At 48.7% G+C, this 21181-nt stretch overlaps 1 protein-coding gene across 1 annotated transcript in view; it reads left to right on the forward strand.

Annotated features, from left to right (window-relative positions):
• Positions 1-499: 499 nt before the first annotated feature.
• Positions 500-21181, forward strand: part of LOC122393926 (synaptotagmin-7-like) — a 220442-nt gene continuing 199760 nt past the window's right edge. Inside the window, 1 exon segment of the mRNA XM_043390406.1 lies at positions 500-569. Coding sequence (XP_043246341.1) covers positions 526-569 — 44 coding nt within the window. The 5' untranslated portion in view covers positions 500-525.

A 21181-nucleotide genomic window follows, 5' to 3' on the forward strand; every position in this document is an offset into this window, starting at 1 on the left:
GGGTCGGTCCCGGTGTTTCGGTGAGTCGGTGGGTCGGTCCCGGTGTTTCAGTGTTTCGGTGGGTCGGTCCCGGTGTTTCGGTAGGTCGGTGGGTCGGTCCCGGTGAGTCGGTGGGTCGGTGGGTCGGTCCCGGTGAGTCGGTGGGTCGGTCCCGGTGTTTCAGTGTTTCGGTGGGTCGGTCCCGGTGTTTCGGTGGGTTGGTGGGACAATGGGTCGGTCCCGGTGTTTCGGTGGGTCGGTCCCGGTGTTTCGGTGGGTCGGTGGGTCGATCCCGGTGTTTCGGTGGGTCGGTCCCGGTGTTTCAGTGTTTCGGTGGGTCGGTCCCGGTGTTTCGGTGGGTTAGTGGGACGGTGGGTCGGTGGGGTGGTGGGCGGTAGGACGATGGGTCGTTAGCCCGGAGGACGCCGTCAGTCGGTGCAGATGCGCGCGCGCGCCGCCGCCGCCGCCGCCGCCGCCGCCGCCGTCGGTCGTTCGACCCCGGCCGACTGGTCTACAGACGTCCTCTGTGACTCGCACACACCAGTCATGATGCGCAAACTGGCCGTGTCCAACTTTCTGCAGCAGAGCCTGTGAGTACCGCCAGCTGACGTCACTGACGTCCCCTCGGTCGGCCCGGTGACGTCACTCGTGGGTGGTCCGGGCCGACCGGGCACCCGCCGGTGGGGGGGGGGGGAGGGGGGTCTGACACTGGGGCTCCACAGCCTCTCACTTGTTGATTTCCTGCTGCGCGTCGACCCAGTCCCGCTGTGCTGGTCCTGCCGCCTACCACCCCAGACTCATCCTGCTGGCACTGCGCTCCCTACAGGTCCTGCGGTCCCCGCTGGCACTGCGCTCCCTACAGGCACTGCGGTCCCCGCTGGCACTGCGCTCCCTACAGGTCCTGCGGTCCCCGCTGGCACTGCGCTCCCTACAGGTCCTGCGGTCCCCGCTGGCACTGCGCTCCCTACAGGTCCTGCGGTCCCCGCTGGCACTGCGCTCCCTACAGGTCCTGCGGTCCCCGCTGGCACTGCGCTCCCTACAGGTCCTGCGGTCCCCGCTGGCACTGCGCTCCCTACAGGTCCTGCGGTCCCCGCTGGCACTGCGCTCCCTACAGGTCCTGCGGTCCCCGCTGGCACTGCGGTTCCAGCAGTTCCTGCGGTCCCCGCTGGTACTGCGGTTCCAGCAGTTCCTGCGGTCCCCGCTGGTACTGCGGTTCCAGCAGTTCCTGCGGTCCCCGCTGGTACTGCGGTTCCAGCAGTTCCTGCGGTCCCCGCTGGTACTGCGGTTCCAGCAGTTCCTGCGGTCCCCGCTGGTACTGCGGTCCCCGCTGTATGTATTTTATGTACGAGGGGCGTTCAAAAAGTTCCGGGCCCAACCATGAAGGAGTTGGAATTTTGGCCTGCAACGCGGTATGTTCAATGATGTGTTATTGGGATGTCCACTTACGTAGCCATTAAGCAATCTGCCCTACAATTGGTTCAGGCTGCTAGTTAATCATAACATAGTTTGCCATCCCCCCCCCCTCCCCAGTCAGGATGGGCGACGCCCAGAAGAGAACAGTGATTTGGCTCATAGTATAGCAGAAAAAGGCACCAAGCGTTATTCACGAAAAGTTAGTGGCAACACATGTTGAGGTTTGTCTTTCTTACAGTACGCTCAAAAAGTGGGCATCTCGCTATCGAGGAGAGACTAGGGAAGCTGGCAAAAAGTTTGCGCCTAAAGGCCTGGCTACACTATGCGTTTTCTGCGTGCGTTTTTGCAGGTTTGCGTGTTTTGCGTAATATCGTTCTAGGAAAAAAGTTATAAAAATATACTTCTTACTTTGGTTATATACAAAAGCTAATATAACTCTTATGTAACTAAAATTTAAGGTGAAAAACATCACAAAAACGTAATATCGTTCTTTTTTCTAGAACGATATCACGCAAAACACGCAAACACGAAAAAAAACGCACGAAGAAAACGCATAGTGTAGCCAGGCCTTAACCCAGGACCACGCACATGCGCACATGAGCACGGTGACGATCAGCAAAGCGGTGAGCTGTGACTTCGAGTTGTAGTCGCATTCACCTTTTCATTTGAGCCTTGCACCCTCTGGTTGCAACCTCTTGCCCAACATAAGGAAATTGCTTAGGAGTCGAATATTCGCTGACAGCAGGGAGACGAAAGCAGCCGTCTTTGACGTGCCGGATGGGTCAAAAACCCATTTGGTTATGGACAGTGACGAATCCAGGGGGGGGGGGCAAAATGGGCATTTGCCCTTCCCAAACGGCATAATTTTAATATTACGCCTATGGACGAGGCATGGAAAGAATCGATAAATTGTTATGGTTTGCCCCCCCCCCCAAAAAAAAAACTCTGAGCTGGATTCGCCACTGGTTATGGAGGCCCTCAGGACTCTGGCGAAGCACTGCGCTACGCGAAATTTGTTTGTCTTAAAGGGACCCTCCCACCTTCAAAAGAGTTAATGACTTAGCATAAAAGTGATGTCCCTTGTTTCGGAAAGATCAAAAATGAATAAAAAATGGGGGAAAATTTCAGGCAGTTTGCAAAATGCCTGGTGGTTCAGGCAGTTTGCAAACTGCCTAGGTATTTTGCAAAATGCCTGGCCGGTCAGGAATTTTGCAAATTGCCTAGGCATTTTGCAAAATGCCCGCGAGTCTACACTTTGCCTGTAACATATCTACCAAATTTCACCGAAAAATATTCACTGGTTTTCAATATATTAGGCTTTTACTTTTATTTACTTTTTGGGATCTCCGCTGTTCCTAGCGACTTATTTGGAAGCAATAATTTGGCAGCCTCGAAGTGCGGCAGACGCGCTGCGCGCAAACCGCGCAAAGTGCGCGTGTTAACGATTATTTTATTCTAAGATTTAAAAATCGTTAGATCTCCGCTGACGTCACAAATTCTAAGGGAGCATTGCAATGCATTAGCCCCTCAAAATCCGAAAACTGTAAGTTTGAAATTACATATCTCCGAATTAAAGCATTTTTCGATGTTGTGAGTGTCCAAACCGGTATTTGCAGGCCATGGCCACCAACTTGGCTATTTCAACTCAAAACTAATGTTAAGGTGGGATGGTCACTTTAACGGCAGTTATTTGAATAAATGAACATTTTTGGTCTAATAAGTCGATGCCGTATCTCTGCCCCTTCATGGTCGGGCCGAGAACTTTTTGAACGCCCCTCGTACGTATTTACGATCATGGGCGATCCACACATTGTGTGGTGATTAGGTACTGCCCAGAGTCTGAGTCGGGTATGTATGTATAGTCTTTCTTGAACCGGGGGGCAGGTTGAAAGTTACCTACCCCGGCCAGGTGGCCGGGGCAGGTTCTCCACCCATGGTCATTAGTGTGACTGGCCACGCCGTCCGCCATGCGATGAAAAGCGCTCGCCACCTTGCAGGAAAACCGTTAGATTTCAGTTGTCGGCGGCGTCGCCACGTGGTGCGTGTGCAGTGCGAGTGATGGCAGGACTTTTTTGAATTTATGTGATTATAGTGTTGCCAAACGTTGTTCGCAGTGTACTTTTATTTCAAGTGATGGTGCATTAACCCTCGCCCGCACATGGGGGGGGGGTGCCACCCCCCCTCCAGGTAGTTTCTGTTCTGCACTGTAAAATTTGTACTGAAAATTTGTACAGCTAGAAGCCTGATTTTTCGTGTAGCTGCTCCTCTATCCTTTCTTCGTCCACTGAAAGTTTCAAGTTTCTTTGATTTTTTGTTTCGGAGATATGACCTCGTATTTCAGGTCATGTCATGACCCAAATGACCAAAACTCAATATCGTGCGTTAGCTATGGGTCTTGTGAGCTTTTGACACCTTGATTTTGGGTGTGTTTTTGCTAGTCTTACCTCCCACCTGTCCTGGAACATGTTATTCGACGATGTGCAGGTGTCAGGGTCAGGGTCAAGGTCAACCTAGGTCATCTAATAACATTGCATTTTAGGCTTGCTAAATTTACTTTCGTGAAGTTTTTTTACTGAATTTTTGGTAAAAGCTTCTCAGATCATGATCTCATGTAATTGGGACACACAAACCAATCGGTGCCCACATCAGTATACACACAGACACACACAGGCATGAGACATATAAACACATATCATTGACCTTCACCTAGCTTGACCTGAAATGACCACAGCCGGTGAAAACCTAGTCGAATAGTGTGACAAAGAGCTGTTCTAACTGGCCTGGCACCACAAAGGGCAGCGCCATTAGTATATGATGGGCACCGCACGTGATATTCCAACGGTGGCCCCAAACAGCAACATTTTTTTGTTTGACCTGACCTGGAAGGTCAATCATTGACCTAATGAGGTAAAATTGGGTACCATTGGATTCGTATCTTCCAAAAAAAATCTGTTGGTTTTTGCCGCGAAGCTCTATCTCCAGCAGGAACGAAATGGCGCGGGGGGGGGGGGGTAACCAATCTCCCATGTGCCTTCTAGGACGGGAAAATGGCATGTGCGGGCGAGGCAAAAAGCAGTTTTAGAGCAGTTTGTTTTTAATTCAAAAGTTTCATACACATTGCGCATACAACCATTGAAAATGATTCGGTTATTGACGCATTAGCATTTGAACTCTTGGTGTTTGGCTATGAACCCTCGAGACCTTATTTTCGCATCTCAGGGTAATGATAAGATAGCAAATTCTTATCTTTGCGTTTCAGAGGAGTGCGAGATAGAAATATCACTGCACTATAGACCCCATGGCAAATTTACCTCTGCTAGAAAGATAGCAGTTGGCTAACACTTTGTATTCTGAGTCTTCCATGAAAAAAACTGGATCTAGCTCAAAGACGGAGCTCTTAACGGAGCATGACGCGGGAGGGCTCTATAGAGCCCCCTTCGGTTTTTCGGCAATATCTTCTAAACCGCATCTTCTAAACCGCAAATATCTTCTAAAACCGCACAGATGTCTTGCGCGTCGCCAATCGTCACACTACCAACTTCCAGAATGACGCATATTTACGGATGTGTAACGGAAAGTCGCCGGGGTTGCGCTTACATACTTTGCTTATAAGGTCGACGATTGGAAATTGGGAGGCGGTTGGCTATTTTCGACCCCGGATATTGCTTCATCACATGATGAGGAACATGCTGATCAGCGTTTTATCTGTCATAAATGCACAAAAGTATTTTTAATCATTTTTCAAAAATAGCCGTTCCGCCGCATCTTCAGTGCAAGGTGCCGTCGGTCATCCCCGACGTCACGTCACGCCGGGGATTGCCAGATTTTCCTACTAGACTTACATAACATACGAAACCCATCAGAGTTGTCTACATCTTCAGTGGTGTCAAAGACCGCATCACGCTCCGTAAAATACAAATCCACATTTTATTTGAATTTGTTAAGGGAGGAACTATCAGTAACCCAAGCGGGTAAACTATTCCACATATCAATGACGTGGTTAGTAAAAAAGGATTGCCTTTAACTCAATTCAATCAAAGCACATCTCACTCTCCGGTAATGGAGTAAAAACATATTCAACGATTTAAAGGGACCCTCCCACCTTAACATTAGATTTGAGTTGAGATAGCCAAAATGGGGTCCCTGGCTCACAATTACCGGTTTCGGCACTCACAACATCGAGAAATGCCTTAAATCGGAAATATTGAATTTCAAAATTGCAGCATTTTGATTCAGAGGGGCTTATGCATAGGAATACCCCTCTGAATGTGTGACGTCAGCGCAGATATCTAACGATTTTTAAATGTTTGACTAAAACGTTTTGTAGCACGCGGTGGTATATGCTGCTTGCGCGCAACAAATGCCGCACTTTCAAATAAAGTCGCTAGGAACAGCGGAGATCCCAAAAAGTAAACAAAAGTAAAAGTCTAACATCTTGAAAACCGGTGAATATTTTTCGATGAAATTTGGTAGATGTTCGTTTTTGCTCCTTCTGAACCGAGCGACATCACTTTCATGCCAATTCATTAGCTTTTTTGAAGGTGGGAGGGTCCCTTTAAGCCTTTCTCTGTCGGTCATCCCGCGAAAACCACGCACCATCCTAGTGGCCTTCCTCTGCACACGCTCTAGAGACTTGGCGTGCGAGTAGCATGCCAGTGCACAATACTCTAAATGTGGACGAACAAAAGAACAATAAGGTTTTTCATAACGTCTATACTTTTATAATTAACATTTCTATACAATACTACCAACTTTTCCAGATATTTTTTACGGGCTTCTTGACATGATGGCTGAATTTTAGATCATTTGTGATTAAAACACCTAAATCTCTTTCTTCAGAAACATTTTGTAGTTGACTGCCATTTAAATGTGCAGTCCCAAACTGTAGAGTTCACAAGCCGGCTGAGCTGTGGAGGTGTATTGCGCTATCACTGACCAAAACCAGACTGCCCTCTCTCTCCGATCCAGCACACACATCGCCTCGCTACATATCGGCCGACCGATCACACACTGACACATAACTCGGGTGGTGTGGCCTGATCACGCCACCCAGCCACCGACCAATGACAGGCGCCCACATCGTACCAGGGTGGGGTGACCCAGCACCCGGTCACATCGAGCCGGTACGAACCGGTACGGGGCGGCCCGGCAGGCGAGGCCCAAACCAGAACACAAACCAAAGCGGGATGACAAAAGCAATTAGCAGATGTTGTCAAATCGATACTGTATTGCAGCAGAAACCATCTGCATCCAGATGGCTAGGAAAATGCCGTGTGTTGATGTTAAGATGTATAAGGGAAACAACTGAAAGAAGTCCGGAAAAGGGATCCTTTCACGCTGCCTCAATGTTGAGGGGGCGCCGCCCCACTATGGTTGGAAACGGCCTTACGGATGGCCGGGGATCAACGCGAAAAAATGCCCATAACTTTTTAATGCGTGGACCGATTGTGATGAAACTTTGCATAGGTATACCAGTGTCTTTTTTTGCATCATACAGTAACTTAGAAACGACAAGGTCCCGTCACGTCACGCATGTGTGACGTCATTATTGTAAGCATGTTATAAGTCGCCTAGGTCTTTCGTAATGTCATCGATATCACGAGGCATTTTGAACATGTTTTGAATACTGCTATACTGAATGGATATTGTTGTTATGCTTTAGGGCGAGAAATGTCAACGTAGTGACGCACAGTGTCCTACTATTGCTCATAAATGGTCAAAATTTGGAGAAAAAGTATTAATGATTTTTTTTTAGGTTCGGCAAAAAAGTAAGAAGTAAAATGACGATCAAAATGACAAAAAATGCGTCTGATTAACCCAGCAGTTGCTGTAACTAGTACCTATTTCCCCACCCGCCGTTTGTCGGGGGGGGGGGGGGGCGTTCAACGCCCCCAGCCGATAACTCGAGAACCAATAGGCGCAGCGAAACGCACGAGGCGGCAAACGAAAGAACGCGACGAGACAATTCAGATGAATACTTTAAAGTTGAATTTCGAGGTCACCGGTCGGGTCAAGGTCAGGTCAAACACTTGAAATCAGGCTTTCAGTAGCATGGACTTTAGAACATCGCAATCGGTGCCTCTCGTCATAAACTCTGTCACTGCACAACTCTTCATATAAATGCTAAAAGAGTGTCAGATCAATGTAGGGGTCAGTCAAACATAGGCCAGGGTCAAAGTCAGGTCAATAAGGTAAGCACATAACCCCGAAAATAAAACTGGTACCTATTCGCAGCCCACGACACATGTTTTATGGGTACTTTTGGGCGTAGAACACGATGGTGACATTCATTTTATCATACGAGTACGTGGTTAGTTGAAAAAAGATCAATTTCAGAAATGCATGCATCAATGGTCGTGAAGTAGTCACGAGGAATTGCCAAGATTCAGTTCAAGATTTTGAAAAATGTAGAACGATGATCAAAAATCATAGATAGCCATTGGATTTGCCATGTTATTGGCAGTGTAATGGCGTTTACAGCATGTCTGTATGTCTGTTCTGTCAGTGGATATCCATATCCATACTCCAGGATATCCATACACGTTTGCACGATATCCATACTCCAGGTGCAGGGGCGAGCAGTTACTTCTTACGAGGGGTGCGGAGTTGAAGTCAGAGTCGGAGTAAGAGTCGGAGTCGGAGTCAGAGTCGCTCAGAGTCGTGGCAACGAGCCAGGAGTCGGAGTCGGAGTCGGTCAGGAGACCGCAGTGGAAGTAGAAGTCGGTCGGAATCGGAAGAGCTCCATCACGACTCCGAAACACTGGCAGGGGTCCGGAGTCGGAGACGGAGTCTCCCGGAGTCATGGCAACGAGACAGGAGTGGGAGTCGGAGTAGGAGTCGGATTTGGCGCCACCACGACTCCGCAACCCTGCTTCTTACCATAATTTATTAGGATAAGCCATTGCACGACTGACGAGCCGACCTGCTGCTAACGAAGCGACGGGTAGGTACGCCTCGGGAGATGAAGCTTCATGGACGATTTTGCGCACAAGTGCGCAGTTTGCTTTTAGGTTCCCCTCACGCAGAATTGAACAGAGATTTATTCTGCCAAAAAGCTCAATGGAGGTCGATGGAGAACTTTTTGTATGTCCAATGAAACATAAACGCAATTTTGAAAATGTTGCTGTGGTGACACTGCAAACAGAATGCAATGCCGTTCCTGATTTTGAACACGCATGGGAAAAAGAGTCACTCCACTCGATAGCCAACATAATAAGGATTATTTTGATATATAATAATCCAGTTTTACAACGTCATTGAGGTACTCCACATGCTATTGCACCAGCGCGGTTGTTAAAATCTTTGACGGCGCACCAAAAAAGCCACTATCAGAAACTCCCGATTCTACGTACGATAATGAAGACTAAATGCGCAACTTAATATTTTTTCTGCCCAATTCAAAACATTTCATCAATTTCCAACAGAATGACACCCCAAATATACATATATTCCGAGATTGCCCATGGCCATCCGTGAGGCCGTTTCCAACCATAGTGCGCCCCCTCGGCTCTCAAGTTGGGGGGCAAGCGCCCCCGCTGCCCCCCCCCCCCTGTTCCCGGGTCTATGGGGCCGCAGGCTTTGTGGGGGCTCAGCTCACGCAGGAGCTGGGCCACACGACCAGGAGGAACGTAAACATATTTATATACACTGTGGTAAATACGAGACAGTCCGGGAGCGTCTAGAACAGGGGCGTCTGGCACAGCGCCGGTAAAGGGAGTGCTGAACTTTCTAGCGAAACACTCGTTGAAGCAGTTTGCCCTAGAAATCACATCTTTAACTTCCTTTCCTTTGAACTCTAGCACTGGTGACACGCGGCCGCTTGATTTCTTCAGGGACTTGACAAAAGACCAATACTGCTTTGGATTTTCCTTAAACTTTCTCACCAATCCCCGTAAATAATCACTGTAGCTGTCACTGACCGCCTTTTTATCGAAGAAGGCAGTCGAGCCATGCGTTTCATTGCTGGCGCACCATTTTGTAGGCGTACAGTGACGCCCAGCGCGGCGGTCGGAGATGAGCGCTGACGCCTCAGCCTGCGTAGTTACACGGCGCACGGGTCACGCGGAGTTCTATAGCCTTGGCCCTTGGGTCACGCACTGTGCTCCGTCAGATCTGATAGGTACTCAGACTCACCTCCTTGCGGTCTGGTGCCAATGTCGCTGCGGAAACTCGCTTTCCACTGGCGTCTGGCAATCCGCATATCGGGAAACTGGGTATATATGTACAGTAGGTATGTACTATTGCTTCCAAATTAAGCTTGATTCGCGCCTGGCTCTAGTGGCTGCATTGAATACCCATTGAATACCTGGCTGCATTGAATACCCTCCCGAGCCCCTCCCGTACCGCCAGGGTAGCTGTCCCGGTGAGGTGCGTGTCAGACTGAAGCAGTGCGTGGACCTTGTGACTGTCAGTCCGCGCCTGAGGCAGGGACACGGTGTGACCTGTGATAATGGCGGGCACGTGGGCGTGACGCATATCTGGGTCACATTCTATCCAATCAGGGATGATGAGAGCGCCACAGTGCAGTGGTCAGGCCGATGATTGGGTGGGAGCGCTGGATGGGCGACGGCGTGTCACGGGTGAGAAAATATTTGGCACGCTTGGCAACTTGAGTGCTACACGGACTTACGCTAAACCTTTCCACTTTTCTGAAGCAGGGAATCGATTTATGTCCTAGAACGAGCTCAGATTTTCGAGCTCTTTCGAATGCCGCTTACCACGTGTCGCATACGGGGCCCAGGAGCCGAGTTAGTGGGGGGGGGGGGGGGTTGGCGCCGAGCACCTGCTTGGCGTGGGTTAATGATTATCTGATAAATATTCATAATATATGTTCAGATTATATTGACATTATTGTTTTAAATCATATTGTGGTTATGGTTATTACACGCAATATTAAAACTAGCGCAGTCAAAGCACCCCGCAGTAGAGCAGAAAACATTATCAGACATCGTGCAGGCCCGGGCCGGCGTCGGATCACTGCCCTCGCCTCACAGCGACTTCTGCTTCGGCCGCTGGTCTCGCCCGCCGGCCACATGTGCCCTTGACCTTTGACCTACGATGCGTGTCCTGGCTGAATTCCGTTCCGATCGCGCGTCCAGCTGCACCACGGTTGCGGCCGCGCGGCCCGTCTCGCTCTCGCCGGGCGCTACGCCCGAGCCCCGGGTAATGCCTCTGACGTCAGAGGCGCCCGAGGCCAAAATCGCCGAACGCTGACCGACCACAGGTCACGTCCGCATCCCCTACCCGCGCGTTTGAAACTCCCGGATGACACACGGCCCCGGATGTCAAACCTCTGGTCTATCGCACGGCTCGCCGAGCCGGGTATCTCGGTAAAACCCAGTCTTCGGTAGGGTATTCACTACAGTACTGGAGCGAAGTGAGGATCAAGCTTAATTTGGAAGCAATAATACAGTAGGTATCTGAGAGCTGACACACAAATAGGGAAATCACGCAGATAAGTACCTACCTATCTGAAACACAATTGTGTGCTCATATGTCCGATGAGCACACAATCGCATCTGTGCTGCTCCCTCATTCAGAGATGGTTTAGCATCCGCGCGATGGAGACCGATGCGCAGAGGATTCATTGTTTTATCACTGTGGGGACTGCCAATTGCCGAGTTCAGAGCCCAGCCAAAAGGATCGACGAGTTGGCGTTTGGCTCCGGGCTGCAGCTCGATACCGGCGCCGCGGCGAGCGGCTCGAGCGGCCAGCAGAGTGGAATGGCGGGGGTGATGGCGGTGCAGCTGCGACTGCCGGCCGCTCCGTGCCGCTATCTCTGTCGGAGCTCCGCGGCCAGCCCCGCGGCCCAGCTCCGCGGCCCAGCTCCGTGGCCGGCAGCGCCGCCGCCATTGATTGTGGACGCCGTCCCAAAGCCAGCCGACGCCCCCCCCCCCTGCCCCGCCCCATCCAACGGACTGAAATGATCCACCGCTCAATTATCCGCAATCAATGGAGACGGTAATTTGAGAGCACCACACACGAATACGGTCACAGCAGGCACCGCAATATTCGATGCGCGCGCAGTTTCTCACTGCATGATGGCTACTGCCCTGTTTAAGGTTTTGATTAACAAAAGAGCGTCATTATCTTTTTGAAAGATCTCATAATAATTATTCCAGAGCTGATTTCGACTCTCGTTAAAAAAATCTTTGTATCGTTTTGAGATGACCCGGCTTCAGAACCCAGTTGCAGTGGTAGGTCCAAACACGCTGTGGATCGGTCGGTCGGTGTGTTCCGTCAGCGGCGTGGACCGCCGGCTAGTCGTCCGATCCGGTGATGCTGGTCGCTCAATCCGGTGATACTAGAGTAAGCCGCTCTTCCCGTAGGTAATTGTTCGTCGACCTCAGGATGGACCAAGTCCCTGTGGAGCATCGCAAGTCTGGACTCTCATCCTTCGCAGACAGGTGTATCCGACGTTGTCAACGACCTTGCGTATTCAGTAGCGACGTCCAAACTTGATGTCTTCGTTTTGTTGCCACCACTTGCGCTATTGAATGTTGCCGAGGTTTGGGCGCGATCTTGCCGGGTTGTGACTGGCGATGATCATTCTGACTCGGTTTTCATATTTACCCCATTGACCCAAAACAATAGATCACGACCACGTGAGCGAAACCTCCGGAACCTCAGGTGACCGGAATGTAATATCTGAAACATGCCAGTTGCTACTTTCTGAGTTTCATCTCCTTGTGAAAGACCCTTCCCCGTGCATCGGCGAGTGGATGCAACACTGGATGGTCGGCGCTATATAGTTGTTGCACCAGACACATGGCCCAGACATGGACGGGATAGAGCGCAGGCCTTTCAAAAAGCAGACGCACTGACACTGCAGTAGCGTCTGATGATAGGAGCATTGTCTAATGTCTACTCATCTCGTAAGCGTGACTACATTGAAACGTTTGAGCACTTACGAAGTAGTTTTGTTGCCTTCGTAACATATTAATCGTAAAATTTCGTAATATTTATTCGAAGCCCTCGTAATATTTCGAAGCTGTCGGTGGTGATTTACACCTAATATGGATGGCTGGCAGGACGCCGCACTGGTTGACCTGACCTGACCCGACCTAGCCTAAATGCATTGAGACATCATCTTTGATCAAAACTGATTTGAAAATCGTAAGCAGCACCCCGAAAAACTACAACAAACTCAATTTACGAAGTTCTACCAGGTCCCGATTTTCCCGACTTTTGGGTCATTGCCCTGACCTGGAAGGTCAACCAATGACCTAAGACCGTAAAAATGGATACCATCTGCTTCTTCTCATTACGGGAAACACGCTAGTTTTTTCCGTGAAGCTCTAGCTTAATCAGAGACCGAACAGCAAGAGGGTCCAACGGACCCCCTCTCCTGTACGTTAGACGCACACATAACACCAATACGGGCGAGTGTCAAGACTCCTGTAGGCGAAATTAGATACATTTCAGATTGATTTGGTGGACACTGGACAGTTTTAGGATAGCACTTGCAATGATTAGCGATGCTAAAAGATATTTTGACCTAAGAATGATTTTAAATAATTTGTAATTAAGTGCCATTAATGATCAAATTCATGATATTTCGTTAACTTTAGGGTCGATGCGGACCCCTAGATGGCTTTAGAAATTCTTGAAATTTGGCATTGTGGATACATTTAGGATACATTACAAATTGATTTTGGTGACAGGGGTTCGTAGAAATTTTTCGAAAAAGTGGGGCGTTTGATGCACCCTACTCCGCATACAACCAGGAGTTTCAATAGCTGGCGCATGCCACGACAGATCGAACAAATAAATCGCTGAATAGCATCCTACCTCTCGCATTTTGTTAAAATTTTGTCTACGGGGTTATCTTGCCCGGCGATTTGCGTAGTGGTATTTTCAATCTCATCCGTCGCATACTTTGGGAGATCCAGGCAACTTAATGACTATCGTAAAAACTCTGAATTTCATATGCTGATATTTAGCCCAATACTCACTAGATTCATATAGGACAGCATTTCCCAAAAATTTGAATTAACCCTCGCATGTGTAGGGGGGGTCGGATGGACCCCCATGGTTTTTCGCGATTAACTCGCGTAAAAAGCGGCCGATCGCAACGAAACTTTCAGTACCCTCGAGTTGATCAATTTTACACCTACTCCGAAAATTTCATGACCCTGACACAAGTGACCTTTGACTTGTGACCTATTTCTCGAACCCATGTTTGGTCGGAATCGCGATTCGGCGTATGTCGGCTCACATTAGCCGCGCGTTTGCAAGCTTCTCGTGGTTTCAAACGTTCAAACATGTTATTTGATGTTGCTCCCATGCTTTTGGGTGGATGTCAAGGTCACCTGAAGGTCAGGTCAGGTCATTGACCTTTGGTGACCTCGGTTCACTTTTTCGAGCTTTACATGTTTGTAGGCTAGTTTGTGGAGCTGAATTCGAATTAAGCAACCATTTGAACATTTACGGAGTAGTTTTGGTACCTTCGTAACATGTTACGAAGCTGCCAGAGGCGGTTGACACGTACTATACGAATACCCGTCACGACCCCTACTGGTTGACCTGGCCTGACCTGACCCGACCTGGTCTAAATTCTTAAAGACATCATCTGTGATCAAAACTAACACGATATTCGTGATCAGCACCCCGAAAAACCCCTTAGCAGCCACACTTTACGACTTTCTAACAGGTCCCGATTTTCCCGACCTTTGGGTCATTGACCTGACCTGGAAGGTCAACCAATGACCTAGGACCTTAAAATTGGGTATCATCGGCTTCCTCTCGTCACGGGCAACACGCCGTTTTTCCGCGAAGCCCTAGCTCCATCAGGGGCCAAACGGCAAGGGGGGGTCCAACCGACCCCCCCCCCCCCTACACATTAGAAGCTGGCAAACGTCGCACACATGGACATGCGAGGGTTAAACAAAAAATTTCGTAATATCAAATGTTTTTGAAAATTTTCGACTATCATTTTTATATGCTATTTATTTATAAAAAATCATTTTTTTAGAATGTGGTCATCTTTTTTCTTTTTCAATATATCTCACTTGTCAAAAATTGTTGAAAAAGTTGTGTGTGTTCAACTGTCGCGGTACCTATCTGACCATAGCATTTTATTTTGTAACCAGTATGCCTACCGATCGTGCCATAGCACGGAGGACGCCGTGCTCGACGCTGTCGAATGGATCAGCCAGAACTCGGAGCGAGGAGAAGTCTCGTCAATCACGGCAGCTGATCTCAGCAAGGCCTTCGACAGCGTTGATCACGGCGTCCTCCTGTGCAAGCTCGGATGGTACGGAATTGACCCGACATGGTTCCGCAGCTGTGGCATTCCACGATAGATTGTACCACTTTTTTCCAATTTGACACCCTCATCTCTCCGAATTTGACGAAAATTGGTCTCAGGGGTAATCAGGGGCTCTGAATCTACCTGTAACAATTTCAGGCTTATCAGATAAGTATTTTTTGAGTTATGGCGTATAACATTTTTTGGATCTTGCTTTGCAGCGCTAAGTTTGGCGGGCTGTAACTCTAAGACGGATTATTGAAATGCCAAATGTTAGATAACATTGAACTTGCAATGAAACAGAGATTAATATGTATTTTTGAAATTTCAAAAATACGCTATTTTTGATATATGACATTTCGAGTTTTCTTTCATTTGTATTTTTTGGACTTTCGGACCAAATCTTTTTGAATTTTTATTTCTTTAAAAAAATATTTAGCTCATTGTTAAGAAGTGTGCAAAAAAATTAGGAAGGTGTTCTTTCTATAAATATATTTATTTTACGTCACGATAACGGTTTCGAATAGTGATTTTGGGAGGGGAGCTTACAAATGGCGTGGTTAAGCTGTCTAGTGACATCACGGGTTACTGAAATTTCAATTTAAGTCTTAGTCCTCTGAAAAAATGAAAAGAGGGTTCATCCAACCCTCTTTCCTATAAGCGCGAGAGTGAAAAAGGCTGTTTGGTTCTGACATTGCTTTGGACGCCAATGACCATAGCTGTCCGAGATAAAAGTTACAGGACGCATACATGGTGTCCTCCAGAGGTCTCACAACTTATATATCTGGGAATATTTGAAGGTCACATGAGTCACGTGACATCACTGTTATAAGTCAATGGGGAAATATAAAATCTGTTATTTTGGCGCCGATAATGATCTAAAACTATCTCACGTACATGGTATCGTGATTTCATGCACTCCTTGCAAAGTCAATGCTTCACTTTTGCATTGTTAACCTTGCGTGACGTCATTTATGACGTCACTAGGGTCGTACGAGTTTTACGTCAATAACTCCCGATCAAATTGAGCTAGAGAGTCGGGAAAGCCACCAATGGACTCGGGAAGACCTTCCGAATCGAATGATATGCCATATGATACCCTTTGCCCAGCTTCGTGACCTGAGGGGCTCTGACCTGACCTTGACCCGAGGTCAACTACTTAAGTTGACCTCACCCTAACAAAAAGTATACCATTCGACGCACCTGAGCTAGGCGAACACAATGATGCCAAAATCGCGGCTCTGCGGCCATTTTTTGCGAAGTTATTTACTAAAAACCGAACCCGTAACTTCAGTCACTTGACCTGGCCTCAGACGCTACCGGTTAACCTGAGACCTTAAAATTGGGTACCAATCGCTGCGACTTGTAAAGGCACACACGTTCGTTTTTTCCGCGAGGCTCTACCTCTATTAGAAGCAAAACGGCGTGCTGGGGTCGTATCAACCCCTCCGAAACCCATTTTGTTTGCGGGAAAATGAGGAATTTATAGAAAGAACACCTTTCTAATTTTTTGCATGTCGATTTGCAATGACATGAAGTTTATTTTGAAAAAAATAAAAATGTGAAAAATTTTGGTCCCAAAAGTCATTAGAGGCAAATGAAAAAAGATTAAGGTTTTTGTTCAACAATCAAATTTTTTCTTTATAATTTTTAAAAAGTAATATCAATTTTTGGTTCATCGCAAGCTTAGTGTTGTTTCCCGTTTGTTGGTTGCATAACCCGTTCTTGAGTTATAGGCCATCAAACTCACCGTTACAAACCGAAGTTTAAAAAAAAAATGTAATGCAATATAAGTCAAAAAGTTTTGATCTGAGAAGTCTGATATTTTGCCAGGCGTCTTTGGGGCCTATGATTACCCCTAGGACCGATTTTCATTAAAATCTGAGAGATGAGGGTGACGGGCCTGGTACGATCTATCGTGGAATGCCCCAGCTACCTGAGCGGCCGGCGCGGTGGCAAGCAGGGTTGTGCTTGACTCATGAGTCGAGTCAGAAATTTGACTCAACTCTGACTCAAATGAGTCAGATTTGAGTCGAGTCGGATAAAATGTTGAGCTGTTGAGTTGAGTCAGAGTTGTGTCAGACAAAAATATTAAGGCGTTGAGTTGAGTCAGAGTTGAGTCAGTAAAATAACTTGACATTGAATTGAGTCAAACACCCCCCCCCCCGCCTTCTTAGCCCTGGCCCTGCTGCTGGATTTTTTTTCCACCCCCCCCCCCGCTCAACAACTTTTTTTATCTGAGTCAATTTTGAGTCAACTCACTTGACTCAACAACAAAATTTGAGTCAAGTTTGAGTCAACTCATATTTTCATTGAGCCGCTTGAGTCATGAGTCGAGTCAAGGGAAAAAATCAGCTCCTTGTTTGAGTCAGAGTTGAGTCAGGGCTTTCTGAAGTTGAATGATGAGTCGAGTCGGCAATTTTTTTGAGTCGAGCACAACCCTGGTGGCAAGTAATGAGAGGTGGCGAGGCGGTTCTGCCGGATCGATTCGGAGTACCTCAGGGATCCATAGCCTTCAGCCTGTTCACGAACGATCTGCACTGTCATCTGCCGGACTGTCGGGTAATTGCGTATGCGGACGACATCCAGCTACTCGATCGCTCGGTCCCCGACCCTCAAAATATAGCGTCACTAAAAAAAAAAGAGTTGAAAATTCTTTAGATGTCATGCAACACTGGTTCAGCTCAAATTCTCTGAAAATGAACCCCCAGAAGACAGATTTCATTCTTGTGGGAACCCGTCAGACTCTCAACAAGTTGGAAAACTTTCACCTATTGTGTCACTGAGTCAGTCATAAGACCCTCACCCACTATCAAATTCCTCGGAGTGACTATCGAGCCGTGTCTGACATGGGATGCCCACATTACATAGTCAAGTTGTTAGATGGTGCAACGCCATTCTGATTCTCTTTCCAAGTTCCGCCACCACTTCGACCTGGAAACAATTAAATTACTTATCGAAACGCACGTTTTCCCCCACATCCTCTATTGCATTTCGGTATGGGGCGGAACCACCAAAAATCAGCTCACTCGGAGGTCTGCTGCTAAACTACCGTCATTTTTCTGATGGTTTCTTTCGGGATGTGTTCTCTCATCTATTTTAAAAACACTGGCATTATATCAATTCACCTCTGAGCTTATGTTATTATTATTATTATTATTATTATTTCATTTATTTTCACCAACCACAGAAACGTGGGCGTTACGGTGAAAATAGGCACGAGGTAGGTACATACATACAGTTCACCAAGTACACAACACTTTACATGATCCACGTATGAACATACCTATGCATGTTATTACACACGCAGCGCTCTGCCCAGCCGACCCGGCCAGCCTCGTGGTGACCGGCGACGCCGAGGTGGTACTTACATAGATATCTAACCAATGAAATTCTGTCAATTCCAACGAACCGATTTTCAAGAAAACCAATGCACAGCATTCACAATACTCACTTTTATGTTGTGGATTACTTTTCAGGATAAGTTGACATGATTTTCTATTTTTTACGCAATTTCAAAATCGCGTACCTTCCACGGCCGAGAATGGTTTCCGCCGCCATGCTGCTCCAATCAAGCCGAAATGTTGATTAACTTCACGGAAAAGTCAGACCCAACTATTCAAACCATAGGCGTAGGAACGTCTTCGAAAGTGGGGGGGGGGCCAAGGTCCCAGAGGTCCAAAACCTAACCTACCCCCAAAATCCGATTTCTCCTCGGATTTCGGCCACTTTGTTTTCTCAAACATGATCAGAGATAAAAAAGATCGAGACAAAAACAAAAACAAAATTGGTTAAAATTTCAGGGAGACTCCCGTCCATAAACTCAAACTGATGGACGCGTTCCCCTGTCCTCCGCAGCCGTTGGCACCCACGCAAATTCCAGAGGCATCCAGCAACTTTTTCATTACGAGCAAGCGTGAAACGTGCAAAGCGAGTCTTTTCAATATACCTATAAAAATCAGCATGAACGGCCCAGCTAGGCTCAGCCAGACCTATAACGTTTTTAAGAGGTTTTATATCAGCGACCACTGCAACTGGGCTGATTGACTATCAGAGGCCAGTGTGGGACTTTTAGAGGTCGGTCTGGGCCATCAGAGGCCAGTTTAACCCTCGCCGGACCGGACCTATAGGTTTTCTACATACGCGCCGGCCGAGGGGGCGGGGGGCGGGTACGACCCCCCTCGCCGTTGCGCCCCAGGTTGAGCTAGCGCGTGGCGGAAAAAACGAGCGTGTGCGCCGTTACAAGACGCAGAGATCGATACCCGATTTTAAGGTTCTAGGTCAACCGGTGACCTCTGAGGTCAGGTCAAGTGCCTCAAGGCACGGTTCCGTTTTTGGTGAATAACTTCGCAAAAAACGGCCGCAGAGCCGCGATTTTGCCAGCATCGTGTTCGCCTCTCTCAGGCGTGTCGAATGGTGTACTTTTTGTTTGGGTGAGGTAAACTGAGGGTGTTGACCACGGGTCACGGTCAGGTCAGCGCCCCCAGGTCACGAAATTGGTCGAAGGAGGTCATGTCGCATATCATTCGATTCGGCAGGTCTTCCTGAGTCCATTGATGGCTTCCCCGACTCGCTAGCTCAATTTGATCGGTAGTTATTGACGACAAACTTATATGACCCTTATAACTTCATAAATGACGTCGCGCAAGGTCAACATTGCAAAAGTGACACATCGAACCTTGCAAGGAGTGCATGAAAGATTCAGTGTGCTTGAGATAGTTGAAGATCGTTTACGGCGCCAGAAAAAGTTTTCAGTTTATCCCCATTGACTTATACCTAATGGTGAGGTCACGAAAATGACCTTAGGAAAAATCCGAGATGTACAAGTTGTGAGACTCCTAATGGATACTAGGTCCTCTAAGGTTCATTTCCCTGTGAAGTCTCCTCTGGCAGTGAGGGCGTTGCGAAGTTGCAACATCTGAAGACCGTGCAGAGGTTCACTTATGACCTCATGGGTCAGTGACCTGATCTGACCCGAAAATGCGGTTGGTGTCAAAAGATCCGGCTTGATTCAAAGGTCAGGTATGCAAAGCTTCAGCTCTCTATCACCGGCGTGTTCGGAGCTATCGCGAAAAAAACTATGGAGGGGCGGCACCCGCCCCCCCCCCCCATCGAGCGGTGAGGGTTGAGGCCCTCAGAGACCAGTACAGGGCCTGCAAAGGGCAGGATGAGACATTTAGATGCCGACTTGGGCCATCAGAGGCTAATGTGGGCCCTTACAGGCCAGCATGGGCCCTCAGAGGTCAGTGTGGGACCCTAAAATGCCGGCATGGGCCGGTGTTGGACCCCAGAGGCCAGCAGAAGGCCCTCAAAAACCAAGATGGGCCTCAGAGGCCAGCATCGGGTCTTCAGAATCCAGTGCAAGGCCCTCAGAGGCTAATGCGGGTCCTTACAGACCAGCATGGGCCCTTAGAGGTCAGTGTGGGGCCGTAACAGACCGGCATGGGCGGGACCTGGAACCTAGAGACCAGCGGAAGGCCCTCAGGCCAAGGTCATGGGCTCTCAGAGGCCGATGCGGACCCTTAGAGACCGGCATAGGATCTTCAGAATCCAGTGCTGGGCCCTTAGAGGTCAATGTGGGACCCTAAAATACCAGCATGGGCCGGTGTTGGACCCCAGAGACCAGCAGAAGACTCTCGAAAACAAAGATGGGCCTCAGAGGCCGGCATCAGGTCTTCAGAATCCCGTACAATGCCCTCATAGGCTAGTGACGGGTCCTTACAGGCCAGCATGGGCCCTTAGAGGTCAGTGTGGGGCCCTAAAAGACCGGCATGCGCCGGCGTTGGACCTCTAAGGCCAAGATGGACCCTCAGAGGCCGATGCGGACCTTAGAGGCCGGCATCGGGTCTTCAGCAATCAGAATTCAGTGCAGGACCCTCAGAGGCACCTAAAGGTTAGTCTTGGGACCCCAGAGACAGAAATGAGGCCACCAGAGGCCGGTGTGAGGCCCTCAGACGCCGACTGGGCCCTTGAGGCCGGTTTAGGGGCCCTCAAATGAGGTCAATGTGGGTTCTCAGCGGTCAATGTTGGCGCTTGACCGCCACTGAAGTGCCCTCCAAGATCAGTGTAGGACCCTCAAAGACTGGCTTGGGAGCTGTTAATAGCTAGCGTGGGATTCTTGAGCCTCGTGACAATCGAATAAGGGCCAGAGCCCCATACGCCCATGGGGGTCCATTGGTTGTTGGGGGGGGGGGGCAAATGATATGATGGCCCCCTGATTAGCCTTTGGAGGGGGGAAGGGCATGGCCCTGATCCCCCCTCTGCGACCGCCACTGCACTGAAAGTGGAAGGGAAGGGGCAGATACAGACATTGCTGGCCCCCAGCCTGTTTGAGCCGAGGCGGGGGCATGGTCACCCTGGCCCCAAGCTAGTACGCCTTTGACGAACTATGCCGACCCCAAGCAGATCCGGTCAAGCGTTGGTCGTTTGTATACGCATTCTCCTGCACCGTGCTAGTATTGTCTTATACCTTTTCAGTGCTCGCTGTCCCGTGCCTCGTATTCAACAAAATGCTGTCACCAGGACCCACAGTATTGTTTC

Source organism: Amphibalanus amphitrite, unplaced genomic scaffold (genome assembly GCF_019059575.1).
Source record: "Amphibalanus amphitrite isolate SeventyFive unplaced genomic scaffold, NRLGWU_Aamphi_draft 000563F_arrow, whole genome shotgun sequence".
Classification (NCBI taxonomy): Eukaryota; Metazoa; Arthropoda; class Thecostraca; order Balanomorpha; family Balanidae; genus Amphibalanus; species Amphibalanus amphitrite.